Here is a 21,287-nt window from a genome sequence, read left to right as displayed (position 1 = left end):
TGCCCTGATCTCGTTCCCCTGCAGCCCCTGTAATCACCAACCTAAATGCCGTGTAGCGAATAGATTTTCCGCCCCCGCCCCCCACCCTCGGTTCATTTTCCTGACTTCAGGACTAGAACGTTTGCGGTTGGTCTCCCTCCCACCACCAGGGGGCTCCAGAGGAAAACTACACGCTCTTTTTTTCTGGGCAGTGAAGTATCGCGAGCGAGGTGGCTTGATCCTCGCGGCGTCCCGTCGCCGCTTCGTTGTCCGGACAACGAGCGGGGAAACGGCTGGCGTTGCCGCTGCTCTGGCCCGGGAGGCTCGCTGCACAGCTGCCAGGGCTTGGTTGGGGTTTCGGGGAGCCAGGGCCAGGAGACTCTTCGGAAACTCCGGACGCAGAGAAACGTGAGTCGGGAGGTTTGGGCGACTGGGATCGCAGAGGCCGGCCGCCGTGGGCCCCGCGAAGGCGGGAACCGCGGACGCCGGCGCCCAGGGGCGGAGGGCGTCTTCTCTCTGCCTCCCCACCGCCCCGCCTGGGTCTGACACTTCCCTCTGTAACCCCTTCACCGTAGGTGGGTGGCGGAGGGTGCTGCCTGTCCAGGGAACAGCTCCACTTGTCCGATACCGGAATCTTAAATTACTTTACACCTGGTGCACAACTTTATCCATGGTTGGCCTTATCGGACAAGGGGACAGGTACGGAACACCTGCCTCCAGACAGAGGTCATAAACAGGCAGCCGCTGGGCGAACAGTTCCCCCGGCACCGGAGCAGTCAGAGTCAGGTTCTTGGTGTGGACCCAGACGGCACTGTCGAGCCCCCCTCATGGGTCAGCCTTTGGGTGGCGGGTGGAGGTGTGCGGAAGCCTCCGGCTCTCCGCTGTCAGATCTTCAGTTGTGTCCGCAGGTTGCTCTGTGACCCGATGTCGAGTCCTTTCACGGGGTCCCAGTTTCTCCTTCTGTAAGATGGGACCTGCCCTCTATGCTCATCCAGAACTGAGGGACCCTGAGCGAGGCTCCTTCCGCCGGCTGCCTGCCACTATCTGCGCATGGTGGTCCCACAAGGCAGCCTCTTGCAGCTGCAGAACCTGGAGCCTCGTCTGGGACTAGCATGGATTAGGATCCCAGCTCTTTTATTTCTTCTATTTCTTGGTTTTGTGGTCTTGGGCAAGTTACATGATCTCTTTGAAGTTACCTTATCTTCAACTGCCATATAATGGGGTAATTGTCAAAACAAAAAGGTCATATGTCAAGAATACTCTAAATCACCATTCCTCTTACTTTATTCAGAATATAAAAGTCCCCAGGATGCTTGGTCCTGTGCCCTTGTGTTGTCTGGATCAGGTCAGCTGGATTTGCAGTCCAAATGGCAAGTCATTAAAAAAAATACTGATGCTTGGGGGCCTCCCTGGTGGTATAAGGGGTTAAGTCTCAGCACTATAAAGCTATCAGCAGCCACTGCAGCAAGAGTTCCACCACTGCCAGAGGGCTAACACAGCAGACCTCTCCTGTCTCCCGCTGCTCCCCTCAGCAGTGTATTTTAGTGGATCCTCCTGGTCTGCTCCTGACTCTGTCTCTGGTGAATTCTTTCACCCCTGCCCCCCCATACCTCTGGCCTATACCCCGGCTCTTGTACACATAAATAAATAAATCTTTTAAAACAGTGCTGATGTTTGGAGGCCTAAACAGACACTTTAAATGAAATTGTCTGCAGGGGAGCCCCGAGTACTATCCAGAGATTCCAGTGAGCACCCAAGGGGTGAGACCACTCGCCATACAAATGAGGCCAAGCTTGTGAGGGCTCCTGGGCTCTGCACCTTGGTTATTTTCCACCACTGCTTTCTCAGATGGCGCTCCCCACACTGCCTTCCTACTGGTGCACACGGAGGCTCCTGGATCAGCAGATAGCACGACAGCGACAGCGAGAGCAGGAGGCCCGGCTTCGGCAGCAATGGGATCAGAACAGCCACTACTTCCGGATGTCTGACATCCGTACCTCCAAACAGGCAGAATGGAGCTCCAAGACCTCCTACCAGCGGAGGTAACTGGGGTGACCTTGATGATGGGGTACACATTCTGTGTGACTTAAGGGCATGTTTTCTTGAGGAATTTGCTGGAAGTTATGGATTACCTGCTTGGTGTTTTTCCAGCTAGACATTGAAAAAACATAAAAGATTAGTGAAGACAAACTTTTGCACTGAAAAAAATAAAAGTGTATGTAGATTCTGAAAGTCTCATAATTTCCAGGGAGAACCACAAATAACAGCCTGATGCATAGCTTCCTGTACTGCTGCCTGCTGGTGCACAATACACTTACAAAACCACTTTCATAGAAACACTTGAAAGAACATGGAAGGAAAAGCGTAAACTCTGGAGTCAGACAGTGGAAAATCCTGACTATGTCACTTGCTTTAGGAATGAGCCTCAGTTTCCTCATTAGTAAAGTGAGGTTGCAACAGAACTTACTCTGTAGGATTTACGTGATATTAATATAACAGCTGGTACATGGTAACTGCCCTGTAATAGCTATTACATGCATATCACATGCATGTGTAAGTCTGTTTTACATTTTCTTATTGCAAAAACAAGATTCTACTATACATACCATTCTGTGACCTGTGCTCTTCGCTTCAGCTGGAGGACACCTTCATGAGTCACAAGGTGATGTCCGTGTCAGTCTTTTTCACTCACATAGCAGAATGGAGCATTCTGCACGAGGCTGTAGCAAGACTGACTTGTGTGGGCTCCTTCTCACCCAGCATGCATGCCTATCAGCAAGAGAAGCTGAAGGATGAGAAGAGGAGGTGTCTGGAGGCCAGACGGGAGAGACTGAGGCAGCTCCTGGTGGAGGAGCAGGACCTGCTGGCCAAAGAGCTGGAGGAGCTGAGGCTGAGCATGAACTTGCGGGAGAGAAGAATCCGAGAGTGCCATGGGAATCTGAAGTCAGCTCGAGAAGAGCAAAGGAAACGGGTAATTTTTCATTGACCTTTAAGAAGCTGTAGAGCAGGACCATACCCTGCCAGTCAATGAGGTGCACATGGGTTACCCCTTCATGCACTGGTCTGGTTAGAGGGCTGCTAACTCTACAGCAGCCGGGGAGAGTGGCTCCTCAGTTCTTCACCTGTGACTTGCACATGTTAACTCTCTGCTCATAGCCTGCCCCTAATAATGCCACCTGAGTCCTTTTTCTTTATTCCAGTTCTGTGGTCTCAGAAAAGTCTGGGCCTGGGAGATTTTATCTTCCATGGTGGGATGGACAACCCCAGTCTGTCTGTCTGTCTGTCTGTCTTTCTGAATGTATGTATTCATGCATGCATGCATACAGAACTGGGGTGCAGGCCAGGATGCAGGGGCAGTGAAAGGATTCACCAGAGACAGTGGGGAGCAGAACAGGCAGATCGATGAAGTACACAGCTGAGGGGAGCAGCGGGCAGCTCAGGTGAGGTCTGCTGTGCCATGTGGTCACCTCCAGGGCCAGGCATCAAATTCACACCCCTTCCTAACCCCTTGCACCACCAGGGAGGGCTCCCAGTCTGTTTTTTTTTTTTTTTTTAAAGATTTATTTATTTATTTGTACATACAGAACTGGGGTACAGGCCAGAGGTGCAGGGGCGGCGAGAAACTTCACCAGAGACAGAGTGGGGAGCAGAACAGGCAGATCGATGAAATACACTGCTGAGGGGAGCAGCGGGCGGGTCAGGAGAGGTCTGCCTCGCCATGTGGTCACCTCCGGGACAGGCGGGAATCGAACTCATGCGGAAGTGGTTTCAGCTTCTTAGTGCAGTGCTTTAACCCGCTGCGCCACCAGAGAGGGCCCTCCCAGTCTGTTTTTAAGCTTGCTAAGTCTTTAGAAACAGATCTGTACTATCTGGGACTCGTATGTAGCTTCAGATTTTGGCTTTTGTCACCATTGTGAGAGTCGTTTGTCAGGGCTTTCCTGTTCCGTGTGGGTGTCTGGCTTCCAGAGCTGTGGGTGCCAGGCAGGCAGGGGAAGGGCCGTACTAGTGGAGCAGCTGGCTTGTTGTGAGTTTCTACAGTGTGAATGCACTTGAAAAGAGACATCACACTTCTGTGTGTTTTGTTGCCAGATTGCTGAACAGCTATTGTATGAGCACTGGAAGAAGAATAACCCCAAACTTCGAGAGGTAAAAACCCAGGGATCCTGCCACCAGTGTGTGTAAATAGATGAAATTGTGTTTTGGGCTTGTTTTTAAACTGGCATCTTGTGCTGGGGCTCAAGGAGGGAACACTAGCTCCCAAAAGAGCAGCATATAGGAGCTCCACTCGTTGGGCAGTTTAGCCGCTATTTCCAGAACATCTACTGCATGGGCATGCGCATGGAGGTTAGACCTGGCCCCTGCCCCGAAGGGAGAAGAGCTCGGTTCCAACTCTTGAAATTGGCTTGGCACTGTGTGTCCTTTTCTGATGGGCTTGCCTTCAGACTATGAGTCCTCACAGAGGGAGGTCATGGTCATATTTCAGTGTGTGACACTGCCCTGCTCTGCGTATCAGCCAGGGGAACTAATGAGGAAATTAATACTCTCCCTTCTCATCCTAGATTGAATCGGACCTTCACAAGAAGCATGTGATAAACTCTTGGGAAACGCAGAAAGAGGAGAAAAAACAGGTATGGTGTGAGACTCTGGGAAGAGTCCTGTGTTGCGGTGGAAGACTGTCTCCATGTCTTTGGATTTGTTTTTAGTGTCAATGACCCCAATCCAGGAGCAGACTCTTAGTTTGCTCAACACATGTTAAAACTGAATGTTGCTCTTAAACGTGCTAGAAGCCTGGTGACGGTTCCCGTGACCAGGGCTGGTTGGTGGTAGGCAGGAGGCTTGGGGTGTTTTTGGTGTCGTTTGCATCGTAAACTCTCAGCCTTGGCTTGCAGCAGCTCCTCCTGGATAAAAGCCCACACTTCCTGGGGTCTGTCTTTTTGCCTCCAGTTTCATTTTGCAAAACACTGTTGACTTACAGAAGGAGAAGGAATCCCATCATTCTCCCACCTCTCCTCTGTGTCCCGGCCTTTGTGAGGACTCCCCAGCTCTGTAGCTGAGGGAAACAGCCCTTCCAGAGCGCAGGGTCCTGTGGCAGATGAGCGGCCTGGCCCCTCCGGTGGACCTGCAGAGGAGTGAGGCCCTGGGCCCTGCGGCCCGCTGACAGCGCTGGGAACTGGCTGGTTTCATGTTGTAGATTCCGACCTCTTGGTTCATTTGGCCCCTTGTAGCAAGAAGCCACAAAGGAGAAAGAGAACAAGCGATTTGAAAATGAGTATGAAAGAGCCCGGAGGGAAGCGCTGGAGCGGATAAAGGCAGAAGAGGAGCGGCGGCGCCTGGAGGATAAACGCCAGGCCGCGGTGCTGCGCCAGCAGATGGAGGAGCTGAAGGCGAAGGAGCTGGAGGTGAGGGAAGGCCCCTGCCGCTGAGGCACCTCCTGATGCCACTTGTTTCTGGAAAGTGGATATTTAAAGCTGTTCTAAAGCAGTCCCAGAGGGAGAGGTGATTCCAGGAAACACACCCATGTGGGTTTCCCTTCTGCCACGGGCGCTCTTCCGTGGCTGCATGCTCCTGATTCCTGGAACGTTAAGAATATGCACCTAGTACCTCTTCTCTTAGATGTCTTTTAAGGCCTGCTGGGTCAGAGCCCCCTGAGAAACCTGGACTTTCCGTGCACTGAGTGAACTTGGCAGGTTCCAATGTTTTGGCACATAGCATCCCCTGCTAGTGGGCTTGAGTTTCAGGACAAACTGTGAGGGCCCTTGCTCTAGGAGGCCGTTTTGAGACTACTGTGCAGTGTCCTTGAGGGGGCTGGATCTTCCCATTCAGGTGAGGGGAGCCCTCAGGGGACTGAGGGGACTCCCCTGCAGTCCTGCACCTCACAATGGGAGCAGTGTCAGGCAGGGGAAATGTATGCTAAGTTACAATAAAGCATGGACAAGCTCAGGGTTCTGATGAACAGGGAGCAATGCCCCATCCTTACCTGCAGATGTAGGAAGGGGCCCAGGAGGAGCTGGCTCTGTCGAGGTGGGGTACAAGAGTGAGTAAGCTGGGCCAAAGGCTCAAGTGTCCCTGAGGTGGGAGGGGATCGTGACCTCCAGGCCAGGGCACCCGGTTGCAATGTCTGTTGGAAGAGGAATACAGGAAGCTCTGAGTTTCTTGATCTTAACTGGGTTACTGTCGTAACCACAGGCCACCAAACTGAAGAAGGAGCAGGAGAATCTGTTGAAGCAGCAATGGGAGCTGGAGAGACTGGAGGAAGAGAGGAAACAGATGGCAGCCTTACGGCAGAAGGCAGAGCTGGGGTACGTGTAAGCAGGACCGCCCTCACCTGCCCTTCCCAGGGGCTGGACCTCTTACTTCTCAGACTCCAGGAGACAACAGGTGCATTCTGCAGCTGCTCCTCAAAAAAGAGGATGAGACCCGGCCCTACCTGGTGGCGCAGCGGGTTAAAGCGCAGCACTGAGAATCTGAAGCCACTTCCGCATGAGTTCGATTCCCGCCTGCCGCCTGCCCCGGAGGAGACCACATGGCGAGCCAGACCTCTCCTGGCCCGCCCGCTGCTTCCCTCAGCAGTGTACTTTGTCAATCTGCCTGTTCTGCTCCCCACTCTGTCTCTGGTGAAGCCTCTCACCGCCCCTGAGCCTCTGGCCTGTACCCCAGTTCTGTATGAATAAATAAATAAATCTTTAAAAAAAAAAGAGGATGAGACCCAGCATGCGTCCCTTAGGCCAGGGAGGGACACCCTAAACAGCTGTCTTACCTGTGTTTGATATCTTATAAGACACTGAAGGTGACCGTGTTTTGCTCATTTGTAGACGCTTTTTGAGACATCAGTATAATGTGCAGCTCAACAGACGGACCCAGCAGATCCAGGAGGAGCTGGTAAGTCTCCAGAGATGGCCTGGCATTTCTTTGAGAAAATGTTTTCCATCACTCAATGGTGAAAGCTCACCTGTGAGCGGAAAGACACAATGAGAGTCCTGTGCCCGCCTGCCCTGCCCAGAGCTGACTGCTGTGTTGCATGTCCTCCTGGACTTTACTTCGTGCATAGGGAAGTGTTTTCTTTCATAATGTACTGAAGTGGCTTCTTTAGCGTATTTATTTAATGGTAAATCTTAGACTCCAGCATCATATACTTGGATTGAGCTTTCTGTTTGTTTGCAGCTCCATATTCCTGCCAAATATTTTGATGTGCCCTCCTGTTGAGACCAGGAGAAAGGGGGCATGACCCTCACTTCCCACCCTCGCTGCTGCCGTCAGGGCAGCCTACTGCTTCTCCCACATGCAGGATCCCCTGGGCACACCTGCCTCTCGGCCACCCGAGCTCCCGTGGCACTGCCCCATGTAGGTGTGCAGCACACCGGGCACGCTCCTCTGAGTATGCACTGCCTTCCTGATTCCCTCTGACAGCAGCTGCAAGCGCACCTCTACAGTCCGTGCGCCTAGAAGCGGAAGTATTCCCAGTTGTGTTCTAAAAAACGGTGCTGCCAGTTGGGCCCAAGGGTGGGGACTTGCAGTGGTGGCAGAAGAGCCCTGGGGTCTCTTCAGTATCTAACCCAATCCCATTCTGGAAACAAGCCGCTGTCTTTGTGTCTACGTGGAGCGCAGTTGGAAGCATCATGAATGTCGGCTTTCAGTGCTCAGCGCGAAGGGAGAGGGGCTGGTAGGGGCTGGAGGCTGTGGCCTCAGAAGGGTGCCCCACGCATCCACTGTGCCTCTTCCCCCCTCCTCCAGGAGGCGGACAAGCGCATCCTGCAGGCGCTTCTGGAGAAGGAGGATGAGAACCAGCGCGCACACTTGGCCAGGCGGGAGCAGGCGCTGGCTGACGTGGCGTGGATGAAGCAGGTCATCGAGGAGCAGCTGCAGCTGGAGAGGGAGCGGGAGGCGGAGCTGCAGCTGCTGCTGAGGTGAGGGGCAGTGTGAGGGCCGTGGCGCCTGGCCTCTGCCTGGTACCAGGTCACCTGTTGGACGTGAAACACTTGTCTTGTTGATGAGACCATTGCCCTGAGGAGCACACTAGGGCTTATGCAAAGGATTAAATCTTAGAAATGTAAGATAAAATCTTAGAAACGTTAAGGGGAGGGTGATATAAATTACGGAGATGCTGATGTTTTGTAGGGCTATAGATGGTTTTGGATCCTGAGATTTAATCTAGTATTGGACTTAAGATTTAATTGGACTAGCTGAATAGCAGTTACCATGAATCGAGCACATCCTGTGTGCCCGGTTCTGTGCTGTGTGCTTCACCAGCCTCACCTGGCGCAGGCTTGACATTGGCCAAGCGGTAGGTACTTGGGACAGGTATTCAAGCAGGTCACCCTCTTGTCCCAGGCCAGCGAGAGCGACCCAGGAGGTCGGGACAGCCTGGCATCAGCCGTGCCCCTCAGTGCCCCCGGGTCCTAATGGCTACACCTATGTGGAAGCAGCCTGGGTGTGAGGCGACACACAAGGACTAGAAAAGCGATACCTTGCCACGCTTCCTGGAATAACACTTTCTGGGAATGTTGTCCTAATTGTCACCTGTTAAAAGTTAAATTCATGTAAAGGGAGCCCCACAGAACGTGTTTGCTGTTGAGCCCTGTGGTTCCTCACTTCTGTCATCTGTGCTAAGGAGTCAGTTTTTGTTTCCCTAGGGAGGAGGCCAAGGAAATGTGGGAAAAGAGAGAGGCCGAGTGGGCGCGTGAGAGGAGTGCGCGAGACAAGCTGATGAGCGAGGTAACCCCGGAGGCCAGCCAGTGGGCGGGCGGGCGGCGAGGGCCAGCGGCCAGGCAGGTTCTGGGAGTTCCTGCCTCACCTTCTGGCCCACGCCCTGGAGTCAGAGCTCTCTCTGGTTTCTTTAATGGGCAATATCATCATGAAAGAAAGGCAGGCTCCCTGGAGAACAGAATTGCCGGGACCCTCCTCGCCGCCTTGCTGTTTCCCTCTGCTTTCCTGCCACTGTCAATCACGTTTCCCCACATACTTGTCATATTATGCTGTTTGGCTTAAATATTTTGATGACTGCATGATACATCACCACCCATATATCCTGTTTGGCTTTTCTAGTTTTCAACCGTCCTGGTATGAGGCTCTTCATGGTCGCGTTTCTTTCTTGTACATTAGGAGAAACAGACTAAAGGACACAACTGTCTTACTTGTCAGTATGTTAGTGATGCATGTAGGACACACCCAGCTCACAGTCTTTTGGAGGAAAAAGTCTTCATTACCCATGCATTGAAGTCTACTTCAGGGTAGCTTAAAGTGGAAGCAATATTTTGTACACGTCAGCACCTACATTTTGGGATCCATAGGAAACTGGGTCTCACCTGGTGGGTTTTCACTTTTGTTTTGATTTCCCCCACTTCAAATGTGCCTCCTACTGTGGCCACGTCACATGGTCCCCAGGGAGCGCAGTGTGGGGGCGGCAGAGGCTCCCGGCCACGGGCTCCCAAGCCCCACAGTGGTTTGGGCTGGCAGTGGGATGTCATCCTGCTCCGTGCTACTCTGAGCCTCAGAGGTGAACCCCCAAAGGTTAGGGAATGAGCCCAGCTCTGCCACTGGTCACTGCATGGGATATGGTTTCTTCCTTTTCTCTGGAGCCCACTGACAGGGCTGCTGCCCTTTGTGTTTCTGTGCCTGGCGAGGGAGCGCCATTCTCTCCTCCTCTGTCTCTGTGTGCTCAGCTGTCCCCACAATGCACAACCTGCCTGCATTTTGTGTGTGTATGTGGCTGAAATTGTCTGCATAATCCCCTCAGCTGGATCTATGTTTGCCGTAGTCAAGCTTGAGGCCAAAGCTGGTCTCAGTGTACCTGTAGCTGCAGCCAGTCTGTTAGTCAGACTGATCCTTCCCTTTTCCTTTCCGCTGAGGATAGGTTCTGATAGGAAGACAGCAACAAATACAAGAAAAGATTGAACAAAATCGACAGGCGCAAGAAGAATCCTTAAGACACAGGGAAGAACTTATTCGAAATCTTGAGGAGGCAAGAGATTCAGCTCGTCGTGAGAAAGAGAAGGGTGAAGAACTGAAGTCTGCCAGGAAGCAGGAGCTGGAGGCCCAGGTGGGGCTGAGCCTGGGGCAGGAGGGCCTCGGGGTGAGGGGTGTGGGGTGAAGGGTGGAGGGCCCCGCTGTGGTTCTGCATCGCCGCAGCACGCAGCATGCAGTTCAGATGCAGCGTGGGCCAGCACTGTCCAAGCCCACATTTGAGAGCTCTCAGGGTCCCATTTTATTTCCAGTGGAGGCCCTTACCCTCTGGCTGTAGGTTCAGGCCCATGCCCAGGCCTCCTCTCACATGGGAGCAAAGCTGTCATTCACGGCCCATCTCTTTTTCTTACCTGCACCTACATTTATTTAGCTCACTCTATTCCGTTTCCTACCTCAAATAGAACACAGTAGTCTTCCAAACACAGGACAGGCATCCAGGGCTTTATATATGGCACACACTGCCATCCACGTAGCCTTCCTCCCACTGTCACTATTTTTTTTTTAAGGTTTATTTATGCATACAGAACTAGGGTACGGGCCAGAGATGCAAGGGCAGTGAGAGGATTCCCCAGAGACAGAGTGGGGAGCAGAACAGGTGGATCAATGAAGTATACTGCTGCGGGGAGTAGCAGGAGCGACAGGAGAGGTCTGCCCTGTGGGTCACCTCCGGGGCCAGAATTGAACTTGCACTGAAGCGGCTGTGGCCAGCCCGCAGTGCTGCACTTTAACCCACCGCGCCACCAGGGAGGGCCCCGCTGTCACTCTTTTCTCTGATTCTCCACTCAGGTACACCTACAGGTCTTCCCTGCTGGTCAGAGGCAGGTCTCTGTGTTGGGGGGCTTTGTCCTGAAGCGACTTTGCTCTCCATTCTCGATGCCTAGGTGGCAGAGCGCCAGCTGCAGGCCTGGGAAGCAGACCGGCAGGAGGAGCAGGAGGAAGAGGAGGCGAGGCAGGCAGAACAGCTCACCGACACCCTGCTGCAGCGGGAAGCAAAGATGATGGCTGAGCGGGGCTACCAGCCCAAGGTAAGGGGGCCTTCCAGGTGACAGGCCGCTCACCGTGCCTCCTGCCCACCCAGGCCTGTTTGTGGCCCAGGGCTCAGCTGGGCTTCAGGCCAGCTCAGGTTCTTCCTTGCTGCTCTTCTTTTGTATTTCTCTCTCCCCTGACTAGTAGTGAACCTAACAGTGCTTCTCTGGGCTCCAAACAACCCCTGAGGTGATTTTGCTCCAGCTTCTGTCGCGGCAGCACGAGGACAGAGGTCCTAGCAGCTGTGGCCCTGTTGGGGGCGCAGCTGTGAGAGGTGGAGGGGCAGTGGCGCTGCATCCTCGGGGTCCAGACAGCGAAGCCAGACCAAAGGGGCTGGTGCCCATCTGCTCCTCTCGGCACCTGTGGGTGCCCTTGCTGTTGCCTCACCTGCCCTGTCAGCGTCCTAACCAGGTAGGGTGCTTGGGTGCAGGGAGCAGCATTCTCCAAACTCACTTGACTGTGGGTCAGTGCGCAAGTCAGAGTGATGTGAAACCTCACTTAGCACCTGGAAAACAGTCATACAGGGCCTCGCCACAGGGCCTCGTTTACAGCTTGTTGAGCTGTAAATGCCGGCCATTTACGCTGTGCCTTCAGCCCTTCTGCAGAATGAGCTGATTCCCGGTGATCCGGACACTGTGGGTCTGATGTTTTCTTTCTTTTCTCAGCCACATGGACATCCCAAAATTGCTTGGAACTGACTTCCATGGTACCGTGAGTGCAGCGAGCAAGGGTCCAAGGCCTTCATCGTGCAGCTGCCCGAGAGTTTTCCAGTGTGCTGTCCAGCTGCTCAGGTCGCCGTGAAGTCGCTCAGCAAGGCCCATGACTACATGGGTCAAGAGTGTCGGTGTCAGGCCAACGGCGTGCCTCCCAGTGGGGGCCCTTCCCTACCTTTCTTTCCCAAGAGAGGTGCTTGGCTAGGCACGTGTTTGACAGAGTTGGCCCTACTTGTGCTGTGTTGGAAGTAGGGTAAGACGGACTCAGCCACTGTCCTGGCCAGGACATGGGGTTCCCTGATCTCCGGCCCCTGACCGCCAACCTCCAGTGAAGACTCCAGTGGGGAGATGAGGAGATGACAGGAGGCTTTTAATTTTTTTAATTGCCATTTAAATGTATTCTTTTGAAGACAAATTTGTAGACCTTGCTGCACTTTATTTCAGGTTTTATTAACCTAGTGGTCTCACCAGGGCCACATCTTGCTTTCTGGATGAAACGCCTACAGACCCTGAGACAGGATGACGTGGCCTGTGGGTTCTTTCCAGAAAGGAAGTGACATGAGCCTTTGAGTTTTCATAGAGCATTGTGGTGGGAGGAGTGATCCCCAACAAGTCTGTTCCTGAGCCTCCAAAGGGGACCTTCGGCACACTGCTCTGCAGGCTCTGCGTGCCTCACATCTGGGAAGGGCTGAGCTTCATGTTGCCTTCTGGGACCTGTGTGCCCAGGGAAGGGGTGTCGGGCCTGAGGAAGTGAGAGCAGCGCAGCCCCACCAACATGCTCTCCAGGCCTGGGCTAATCTCTGCAAAGAGCTGCAAGGTCCTTGAGCAAGAATCTTATTTTTATGACTTCTGTTTTTCTCCTTTTCCTGTGAGGTATCAGTTTTCATTATATTGTGTTCAAGAGTCCACATGTCTGTAAATCACAGCTAATTACAGGGCTCTGTGCTGTGCTTATTAAAAACTAGAGTTTACTAGCAAATCCCAAGTCTGCGAGCTGCATTCCCTTTTACTCCCATGGTGGTGGAAAACAAATTGAGCTGCAACCTGCATCCTTAATCTGTTTTTCATTTCCTTGCTTTGAATCTCTTTGGCTCGATCCCCTGAGCACCACTGTCATCACACATGCTCATATTTATTTTCCTTGTTTCATATGTTCATTAATGATGAAATAAAGTTCTGGTTTGACAGTATTGCTTCCAGGCCTTTTTTTTTTGTCACTGTTTCTTTTATTAATTGTTGCAAAGTGGATAGTGTAAAATGTTAAAGTTAAGCTAAAATGTTAAAGTTAAGCTATAGTGTAAAGTTAAGCTATTTCCTATGACTGGTCACATTTTTTTTTTTTAACATTTATTTAACATTCACCAGAGACAGAGTGGGGAGCAGATTGACTGAAATACACTGCTGAGGGGAGCAGAGGGCGAGGCAGGAGAGGTCTGCTGTGCCATGTGAGTGGGTCACCTCCCTGGCCGGAGATCAAACTCGGTGCTGCAGTGGCTGTGGTAGCTTTATAGTTCTGAGACTTAACCCCTTGGGCCAGACTGGTCACATTTTCTGAGTTTATTCGTTTTCCTCGAATGATGATGTTTCCACTGGAGCTTCTTAGTAAACCTCAGATTAGCAATCAAATACTGTCTAAGTTCCAGCATAGAACTGAAAATGACAGAACGACTGGTACTAGGCACTCAAATATTTACTAATTTTTAATTACCAATTATTTTCCTTGTTAGCATTAAAAATTAAGTTGGGAGCCCTTCCTTGGTAGTGCAGCAGGTTAAAGCACAGCAGCACAGCACTAAGAAGCTAAAGCCACTTTAGCATGAGTTCGATCCCCACCCCAGAGGTGACCCACATGGCGCGGCAGACCTCTCCTGACCCGCCCGCTGCTCCTCTCTGCAGTGTACTTCGTACATCTGCCTGTTCTGCTCCCCACTCTGTCTCTGGTGAATCCTCTCACCGCCCCGCACTTCTGGCCTGTACTCCAGTTCTGTATGAATAAATAAGTCTTTAAAAAAAATTATGTTGTTTGGGACCTTCCTGGTGGCACAACAGCTTAGGATGCAGCACTATAAGCTGGCCGCAGTCACTTCAGTGTGAGTTCGATCCCCAGCCCCAAAGGTGACCCACATGGCAGCAGACCTCTCCTAACCTACCCACTGCTCCCTCAGCAGTGTACTTTGTTGATCTGCCTGTTCTGCTCCCCACTCTGACTGGCGAATCCTCTCACTGCCCCTGTACCTCTGGCTTGTATCCCAGTCTATATGCACAAATAAATATTTTTAAAAAATTATGTTGGTTGTCTTCCCTGGTACATTTAAAAGTTTCCTTTTTAAACTGGGCCACAGTATTAGCTGTAGGGCATCTGCATACTTTAGTAATTAAAAAACACAAAGATTCCTGGTTGGAGCCTGGTGTCTCAGACCCTAGGAGGAGAAGGTGCTTCCACCCACCAGGCCCCTCTCTCCCTCTGCGCAGTGTCATCCTCATGTCCCCAAGAGAGGTCTCGAAAGAGGCAGATGTCAAGACTTCACACACCAGTGCTCAAAGATTGGGACACGGAGTGACGTGTGTTGAAGTCTCACCAAATCTGCCCCTCACAGCCTAAATTTCTGGAAAGCTGAGGACTGAAGGATGAGCTGCAGAGGTCCACCTTCCTGCCTCATCATCTAGCCCTTCCCAAACCCACTCTATTTTGAACTTTTTCAGGCCACTTCAATGAAATCTCTGCCTTCTCTGTGAGACTTACCAAGTTCTCTCCCCTCCAGCCTGGGGCCTGTTAAGAAACAACAGAGCCCACCTGTAGATCTGAAGGAACAGGGCCTCCTGCTGACTCATCGTGTAAACTGTCCAGGGAGCAGCAGGACTGGGGGTGCGACACGTAGCGGATGGCCAGACGTGGACGGCAACTCTCCTTGACGCTAGCAAGTCCGATGGCTTGTGTGGAACAGCTCCAGTACATCTGCAGATTTGGAGGAGAGAGGTGAATGTCATGTTAAATAGTGGGGTTCACCCCAACAACAGATGAAACGAAATGGGAAAATACTTGGTAAGTCTCACAGAGAAGGCAGAGATTTCATTGAAGTGGCCTGGAAAAGTTCAAAATAGAGGGGTTGGGAAGGGCTAGATGATGAGGCAGGAAGGTGGACCTCTGCAGCTCATTGTTCAGTCCTCAGGCTTTCCAGAAATTTCCATATATTCAGATAAAGTAGAGCAGTAACTCTGTACAGACTACTGGTGTGAACATGAGCCTCGTAGTCACCTGACAGCAGTGTCTCCAGCACAGAAGAAATGAAGAGGAGGGAGGTGAGGGAGTAAAGCAAGAAGGCAAAAGCTTGCCAGTAATTAGGGAAGGGAAGCCCCAAACTGATTTTCATCACATTGCAAAATAAAAATAGGCTTTGCTATTTACTTCCGAATGGCTACTAATGGTCTGATTAATAAAATGGGCAGTTTTTCTTTTCTCATCTGTTTTATGAAACTCAAGTTATAGCAAACAAAACTTTTTTCCTTTAAATTTGTTATGTCTATTAACCAAATGCCTCTTTTCCTCAGTGGATAAGGTGTATAATTGCATAAGTATCATTTAAGGAAAAGGACCTAAAACTTTCAATAAAACTAATGACCAGGTCACTGAATTGCCGATGGTGGAGGTTATTGGTGCTCTGGGGTGGGCGTGGCCTGGTAACAGGCACCTGAAAGAATGTGAGCCTCTAGCCCTGTAACATGAGCATGTTGTCAACTGGCGTTCCCTCAATAAAAGATGCATATAAATTTAGAAGTTACTGAAAAGTAAGAAAGGGAACGGAAATATCTGAAAATACACAGAGCATCGGTTTTGATAAATCATTAGGAAGGAATGTCACTGAAATACAGAGGACTGGTGAGTAAGGCTTGTCATCTAGAAGTGTGACAGATTAAGGGCCAGAAAGTTGATCACCTGTTTCTCTATGAAGGAACAAATAGCCTTCACGGTTGCTAGCAAGGTCTCCTCGCCTCTGGGGGAGCCCTGAGCTACATTGGCATATTGTTGCAGGTATTCTCAAGACCCCAGGCTTCAAAACCATTCTTCCCTGCAGTGAAGGTCTGGGTGGCAGGAGGAGGGGAGGCTGAATTGAGGATTCATAGGTAAATTGCCTATGGTGGAACATAGGTAAATTGCCCAAGGCAGGAAGGAAGTGAGGACTGCTCCCCCCGAGCTCTTGCCAGGGGCAGGAAGTGCCTTCTGACACTTCTGGGGTGTGCTTTTGACATCTGAAGGACCACATGGATGCCTGTTCCCCGCAGATGAAGAGTCAAAAACTGGGTCCTTATTGGAGTTAAGAAGTGAATAGGGGACACCAAGAGGGGCGTCTCTTCTGACTGGGGTATGGCTGTGTCTTGAGGGTGTCTGGCTCGGGACTGAGGAATGCCTCCGAGAGCGCCCAGCATATGGAAACTCCCTTGCTTCCTCTGTGCGTTGGACAGAGTGTCTGAGGCACTGTGAGTCTTCAGTCTTTGAAGTGCTGTGCCACCCATCACAGTAGTAACAATCAGCCTCGTCCTCAGGCTGGAGCCCAGAGACCAGCAGAAGTCTTGCATTGCTTGATGCCTCATTGGAACCAGAAAATCTGGGGACCTCGGGGCCCTGGTCTTATTTGAATCTGTAGTACAGGAGACTCCGGGAGGACCCAGAGCTTCTGCTGCTACCGATGTAGCACAGAGTCACCAACTTTGAGGTCCAGGGTGCAGGGGAGTCTCACTTGTTCCTGGAGGTGCCAAGTTCTCCCTGGAGATGCATCCAGGAGGAGGGAGGCTGAGTCCCCATGGTCTGGGGGAGGGAGCCCACGAATATAGAGAGACGTGAGTGTCAGAGCAGAGGCAGGGTTGAGCTGCTTGAGATTCTGAACCAGGCTGACAGGCTGACACAGGCTGTGGGGTACCTCAGGACTGAGGCCTGCCCTACCTGTGCAGTGAGAGTAGGGCAGGAGCATAGGAACCCAGGTCCTGTTGTGCTAGGTCTCATGAGACCCTGAGCTGGAGTTTGGGGTGGGGGATCATGTCCTTTGGTGGTTCCAGAAGAGGTTGTTGATGTAAATTTGTTTCCTGTGCTGGAGATCTCTGGTCTGCCTGAGGCCCGGCGGAGGCCTGCACTTGATTTAGACAATGGAGGATGATGGGGAAGATTCAGAATTTGTCCCATGAGACTGAAGCAGTTGCCAGGACACTGACGTCCAGAGAGGACACAGCTGCCCAGACCCCTCAGCAACACTCCAGCTCTGAACACATTAGTCTATTGAGTGCGTGCACCGTGCAGCAAACCCTGGAAAAGAGCGCCCCCTGCTGCTCTCCTGTCAAATTTCAGCTTCTCAGTAGCAATGTCAGCGCCCTTGTGTGACAGCCTGAGACACTCGCTAGCACCCCGACATAAATGATGTTAGTAAACAGCATTCTCCAAGGAAGTCTTCTAGATTTTTAGGTGAAATAGATGGGAAAATGTGATCAGTGTACATTGTGACCAAGGCTGATGCAAGGTAAAGTTCCTCGGGACGCTGAGTGCTCTGCCGTAAACAGGATTCCTGCAGCAGGGGTCAGGAACCCGGCTGCTGCTGATGTGGGTCCGAAAGGAGCGTGTGGTGGAAAACAAATAATATTTCTAGAAAAGGTACAGAGCTCTCAAAAGATGTAGCAGAGTGTTCAGTGTTCAAATATCCAGAGACATCAACATGTGCAGGGAGTTGGGGAAATGACAAAACTCCTGTTTCTGGGTCTCACATTTCTTGGAAATTTCTCTTGATAGGTCACATGTTTCTCTGTTGCTGCTTCGCCAGACACCCCCTGACCAGACACCCTCTGTCCAGACACCCTCGCATCCCATCACCATGGCCGGATAAGTCAGCACAGGGGCTATTTCCCATCATATTTAGAAGGTGCTTTCATCCATTCTGGAAGGATTAATGGAAAGATTAGGACAAGCCAGCGGGGTGTCAGGTAGGGGGTGAAGACACAGAGGCCACTGAGGCTGAGGCCAGGGGCAGAGAGACCAGAGGGTGGGGATGTTCCCAGGGGAAACGCCAGTCTTTGCCAGCTGAGGACACAGTGTTCTTCATCCCCTCAGGCCACCATTCCCTGCATCTCGAGTAGACTAACCACTGTCTCCGAGGTCTGACTTCAGCTCCCCTGGCGCCCTCTCCATGGTTCCTGATTCCTCCCTTGCTGTTTCAGCTTGAAGCAGGTTTAGACACCACATGCACTGACGAGCACACAAATATTTTCCTCCTATTTTGGACATTTTCCATCAAACTCAAGACTTTATTTTTCTCCTGATAGACCAGAATTGGAGCTTCTCTTTTAAAGTACAGGACTTTTACACCACTCCTCTGCTTTAATGAGTCAGGACCTGATTCCAGACATATCTTATTTCCATGCGACTCTCTTGTTAAAGTACCTTTAATTAAGGGGCAGAAGTGTACACAGGTGCTGTTCATTATTCCAAGAGCTACAGAAGGTGACTGTCCAGGCAGCAGGGTGAATAACAGCTGTTTAAATAGAGTCAGGCACCCTGCTTTGATTCTAGATTGATTCTATCAGGAAGGCTGAGCAGAGGCTCATGACCTCGGGTGAGTGTCAAAGTTAACCAAGGAAACCTGACAAGGCATGATGGAGACACATGATTCCTGTGAGATACTGTCCTGGCATCAAGCATTACGAGGAGGTCTGCACTGTCAGACACTCCACTGAATTGGTGAGTCATCACATTTTACCAGTGGTGGACATCAAGGCCCACCCACGACCAGTGCCCATGACCTTCTACACCGCCCCTCCCTTTCTTGACATGTATTCATGATCTACTTCTTCACACCAGGTTTCTCCAAAAAGGAGTTTAAAACAATGGGCTGGCCCTCCCTGGTGGCGCAGCAGGTTAAAGCACAGCACTGAGAAGCTAAAGCCACTTCCGCTTGAGTTTGATTCCCGCCTGCCCCGGAGGTGACCACATGGCATGGCAGACCTCTCCTGACCTGCCCGCTGCTCCCCTCAGCAGTGTACTTTGTACATCTGCCTGTTCTGCTCCCCACTCTGTCTCTGGTGAAGCCTCTCGCCACCCCTGCACCTCTGGCCTGTACCCCAGTTCTGTATGCATAAATAAATAAATCTTTAAGAAAATAAAATAACAAATAAAACAATGGGCAAGTGTGATCCCACAGTTTCTGTGAGTCAAGAAATTAGAAACAGCTTAGAGGGTGTTTCTGGGTCAGAGGTTACACTCAGGGTTTGGAATGGGCAATGGTCTTTTAGACTGGACCAGTGCTGGTGGATCGATTTCTGATCTCACTGAAATCACAGGCTGGGGCAGGAGGACTTAGTTCCTTGATACAGGAGCCTTCCAGGGCTCGTTAATCTTTAGACCTCTCATCTCACTTGTAAGCAATTTGCGTTGATAAGAAATTCCAGTAAGTATTAGAATATATACACTTGATATAGAAATTATCTCTTCCTACTGTATTTGCTAGTGCATTTTCAGCCCTTTAGAACAATATAAGATATAATTTTTAAAATGTATATTTAATTCCATTTGAAAGAGAATGTCTATTTGTCCTGATTTTTTGCCTTCTTTTCAAAATGTGTTTTTAAAACAAAATTTTAGCTTTGTTTTTCTAGCTATTGATGCATAATTGAAAAATAAAAATTTCTTATATTTAAAGTAAACATCATGATACTTTCAGCTCTCTCTCTATTGATCTATGTCTATATATATACACACAGCTGAGAAGCTGAGAAACAGTACTTCCAGAAAATTTGAACTATTATAACTCTAAAATCTACACTAGATAAAAAAAAAAAGTGCCAAATGAAACCCACTGGGATTTACACCCCCACAAAATCTACACTCAGCAAAATGAAACAGATAATATATCCAGACTTTGAATTACATGTGACTAATAATGCATAAGTTACATGCAAGTAATAACACATATATTAATAAATTAGCACACTAGCCACCAGATGACAGCCAATTCTCTCCCATGCATTCAACATCAAACATAGTCAGAGCAGAAAGCAAGGCCAATCAGGACATCTTTGTGGGGAATAGAAGATAAAAAGATGGCTCAGTTCTAACCTAAAACAACTGCTAGGAAAAGAAGTCCTTATAAGTGAAGAAACAAAAAAGAATGCAGGGCCTTCCTGGGGGCCTAGGGGTTAAGACTCAGCGCTCTCACTGCTATGGCCTGAATTCCATCCCTAGCCAGGGGGCTGACCCACGTGGTGCAGCAGACCTCTTCTGTCTGGCCTGCTGGTCTGCTTAGCAGTGTATTTCAGTAAACCCACCTGTTTTGTTCCCCTATCCACTCACCTTGCCCCCGGCCTACACCCCAGTTCTATATAAAACATACAAACAAAAAAAAATTAAAAAGAAAGCACTGATGTGAAAAGATCTCTGCTCTCCTCTGTCATACAGCTGATTCACAACAGCCAGACCTAGAACCAGCCTCAATGTCCATCAGTAGATGACAGGGTTAAAAAAACGTGCTGTAGGTACTCAGTGAAGTGCCACTCAGTGATTGATAAAGGTGAAGCAGGGCGTCTGGGGAGAGAATGATGGATTTTGATGTAATTATGTTATGAGATAACTACTATTTTAAAAAATCCAGATGAACTGCACATTTTCCTTTGAAAAAGCAAAAATGGTCAAATTGAAGATAAACATTTAAGTACACCAACTTCTGTAAGAAAAAGTGGAACATATTATCCTGGAACTACTCCACAGAGGAAGGCATGAATCCCAGGTGGTAACAGGAAATGTCTAACAAATCTTTAAAGACGAAGTGATTCTAATGTGTTTACTTCATAATTTTTTCCTGAAGTATTAAAACAGGGAAATTTCCTAGTTCTGATAGAAAGAAGGTATAAGACTGATATTTAAACCTGACAAAGAAATACAAAAAGAGGACAATTATAGATAAATATCACTAAATATTGATGAAAATTATATACATAAAATATTAATAAATAGAATCTAGTGCTGGACTAATAAATCAATATACCATTACCAAGTAGGATCTATTCCAGAAATACAAGCTTGGCTCCATGTTAAGAAATCTTTTAATATAATATGCCATGTTAATGAATCAAAAGGTAATATTGTCTCAATAGATTCTGAAAGAGCCTTTTACCAAATCTGACAACTAGTCCTAATAAAAACCAGTTGAGAAAATAAAAGCAGTCAGATATATTTACCTACAATAACATACACTCACAATTTAGTCCTAAAGTCAGTATTTCTTTTTATAGTGGGTGTTTCCATTAAGATCAAGAAAAGGAAAAGGTGCCCATTGCTTCCATTATAATTCACCACCATTCTGCAACCATTAAACAATACAATAAAACTTAGTAGCCAATGGCTAGGTGTGGGACAACCAAGTAAACGTTGCTAAGGACATAACTGACCTGGTGCTGGTGGCAGAAGTGACAGCAGAAATATTCCCAGCGATCTAGTGTTGGTCACAGGTTACAACATGGGAACAAATGTTTGGGCAAAAGATGCACAGGGGGGCCCTACCTGGTGGTGCAGCGGGTTAAAGCACAGCACTGAGAAGCTAAAGCCACTTCCGCATGAGTTCGATTCCCACCTGCCCC

General features: G+C 49.9%; 1 protein-coding gene across 1 annotated transcript; it reads left to right on the top strand.

Annotated features, from left to right (window-relative positions):
* Positions 1–269: 269 nt before the first annotated feature.
* On the top strand, positions 270–12,834 carry TCHP (trichoplein, keratin filament binding). The gene is made up of 13 exons (XM_004690942.2): positions 270–387; positions 1,828–2,021; positions 2,740–2,950; positions 4,069–4,125; positions 4,539–4,607; positions 5,205–5,378; positions 6,166–6,278; positions 6,792–6,858; positions 7,711–7,883; positions 8,610–8,691; positions 9,830–10,015; positions 10,821–10,964; positions 11,631–12,834. Exons 2-13 carry the CDS (start codon positions 1,828–1,830, stop codon positions 11,661–11,663), a joined length of 1,503 nt encoding a protein of 500 aa, XP_004690999.1. The 5' UTR covers positions 270–387; the 3' UTR covers positions 11,664–12,834.
* The last annotated feature ends 8,453 nt before the right edge of the window (positions 12,835–21,287 follow it).

This window comes from Condylura cristata, unplaced genomic scaffold, assembly GCF_000260355.1.
Source record: "Condylura cristata isolate star-nosed mole 26May11 unplaced genomic scaffold, ConCri1.0 scaffold00029, whole genome shotgun sequence".
Classification (NCBI taxonomy): domain Eukaryota; kingdom Metazoa; phylum Chordata; class Mammalia; order Eulipotyphla; family Talpidae; genus Condylura; species Condylura cristata.
Note: the sequence above shows the minus strand (reverse complement) of the source record. Positions and strands in the feature narration are given on the sequence as shown.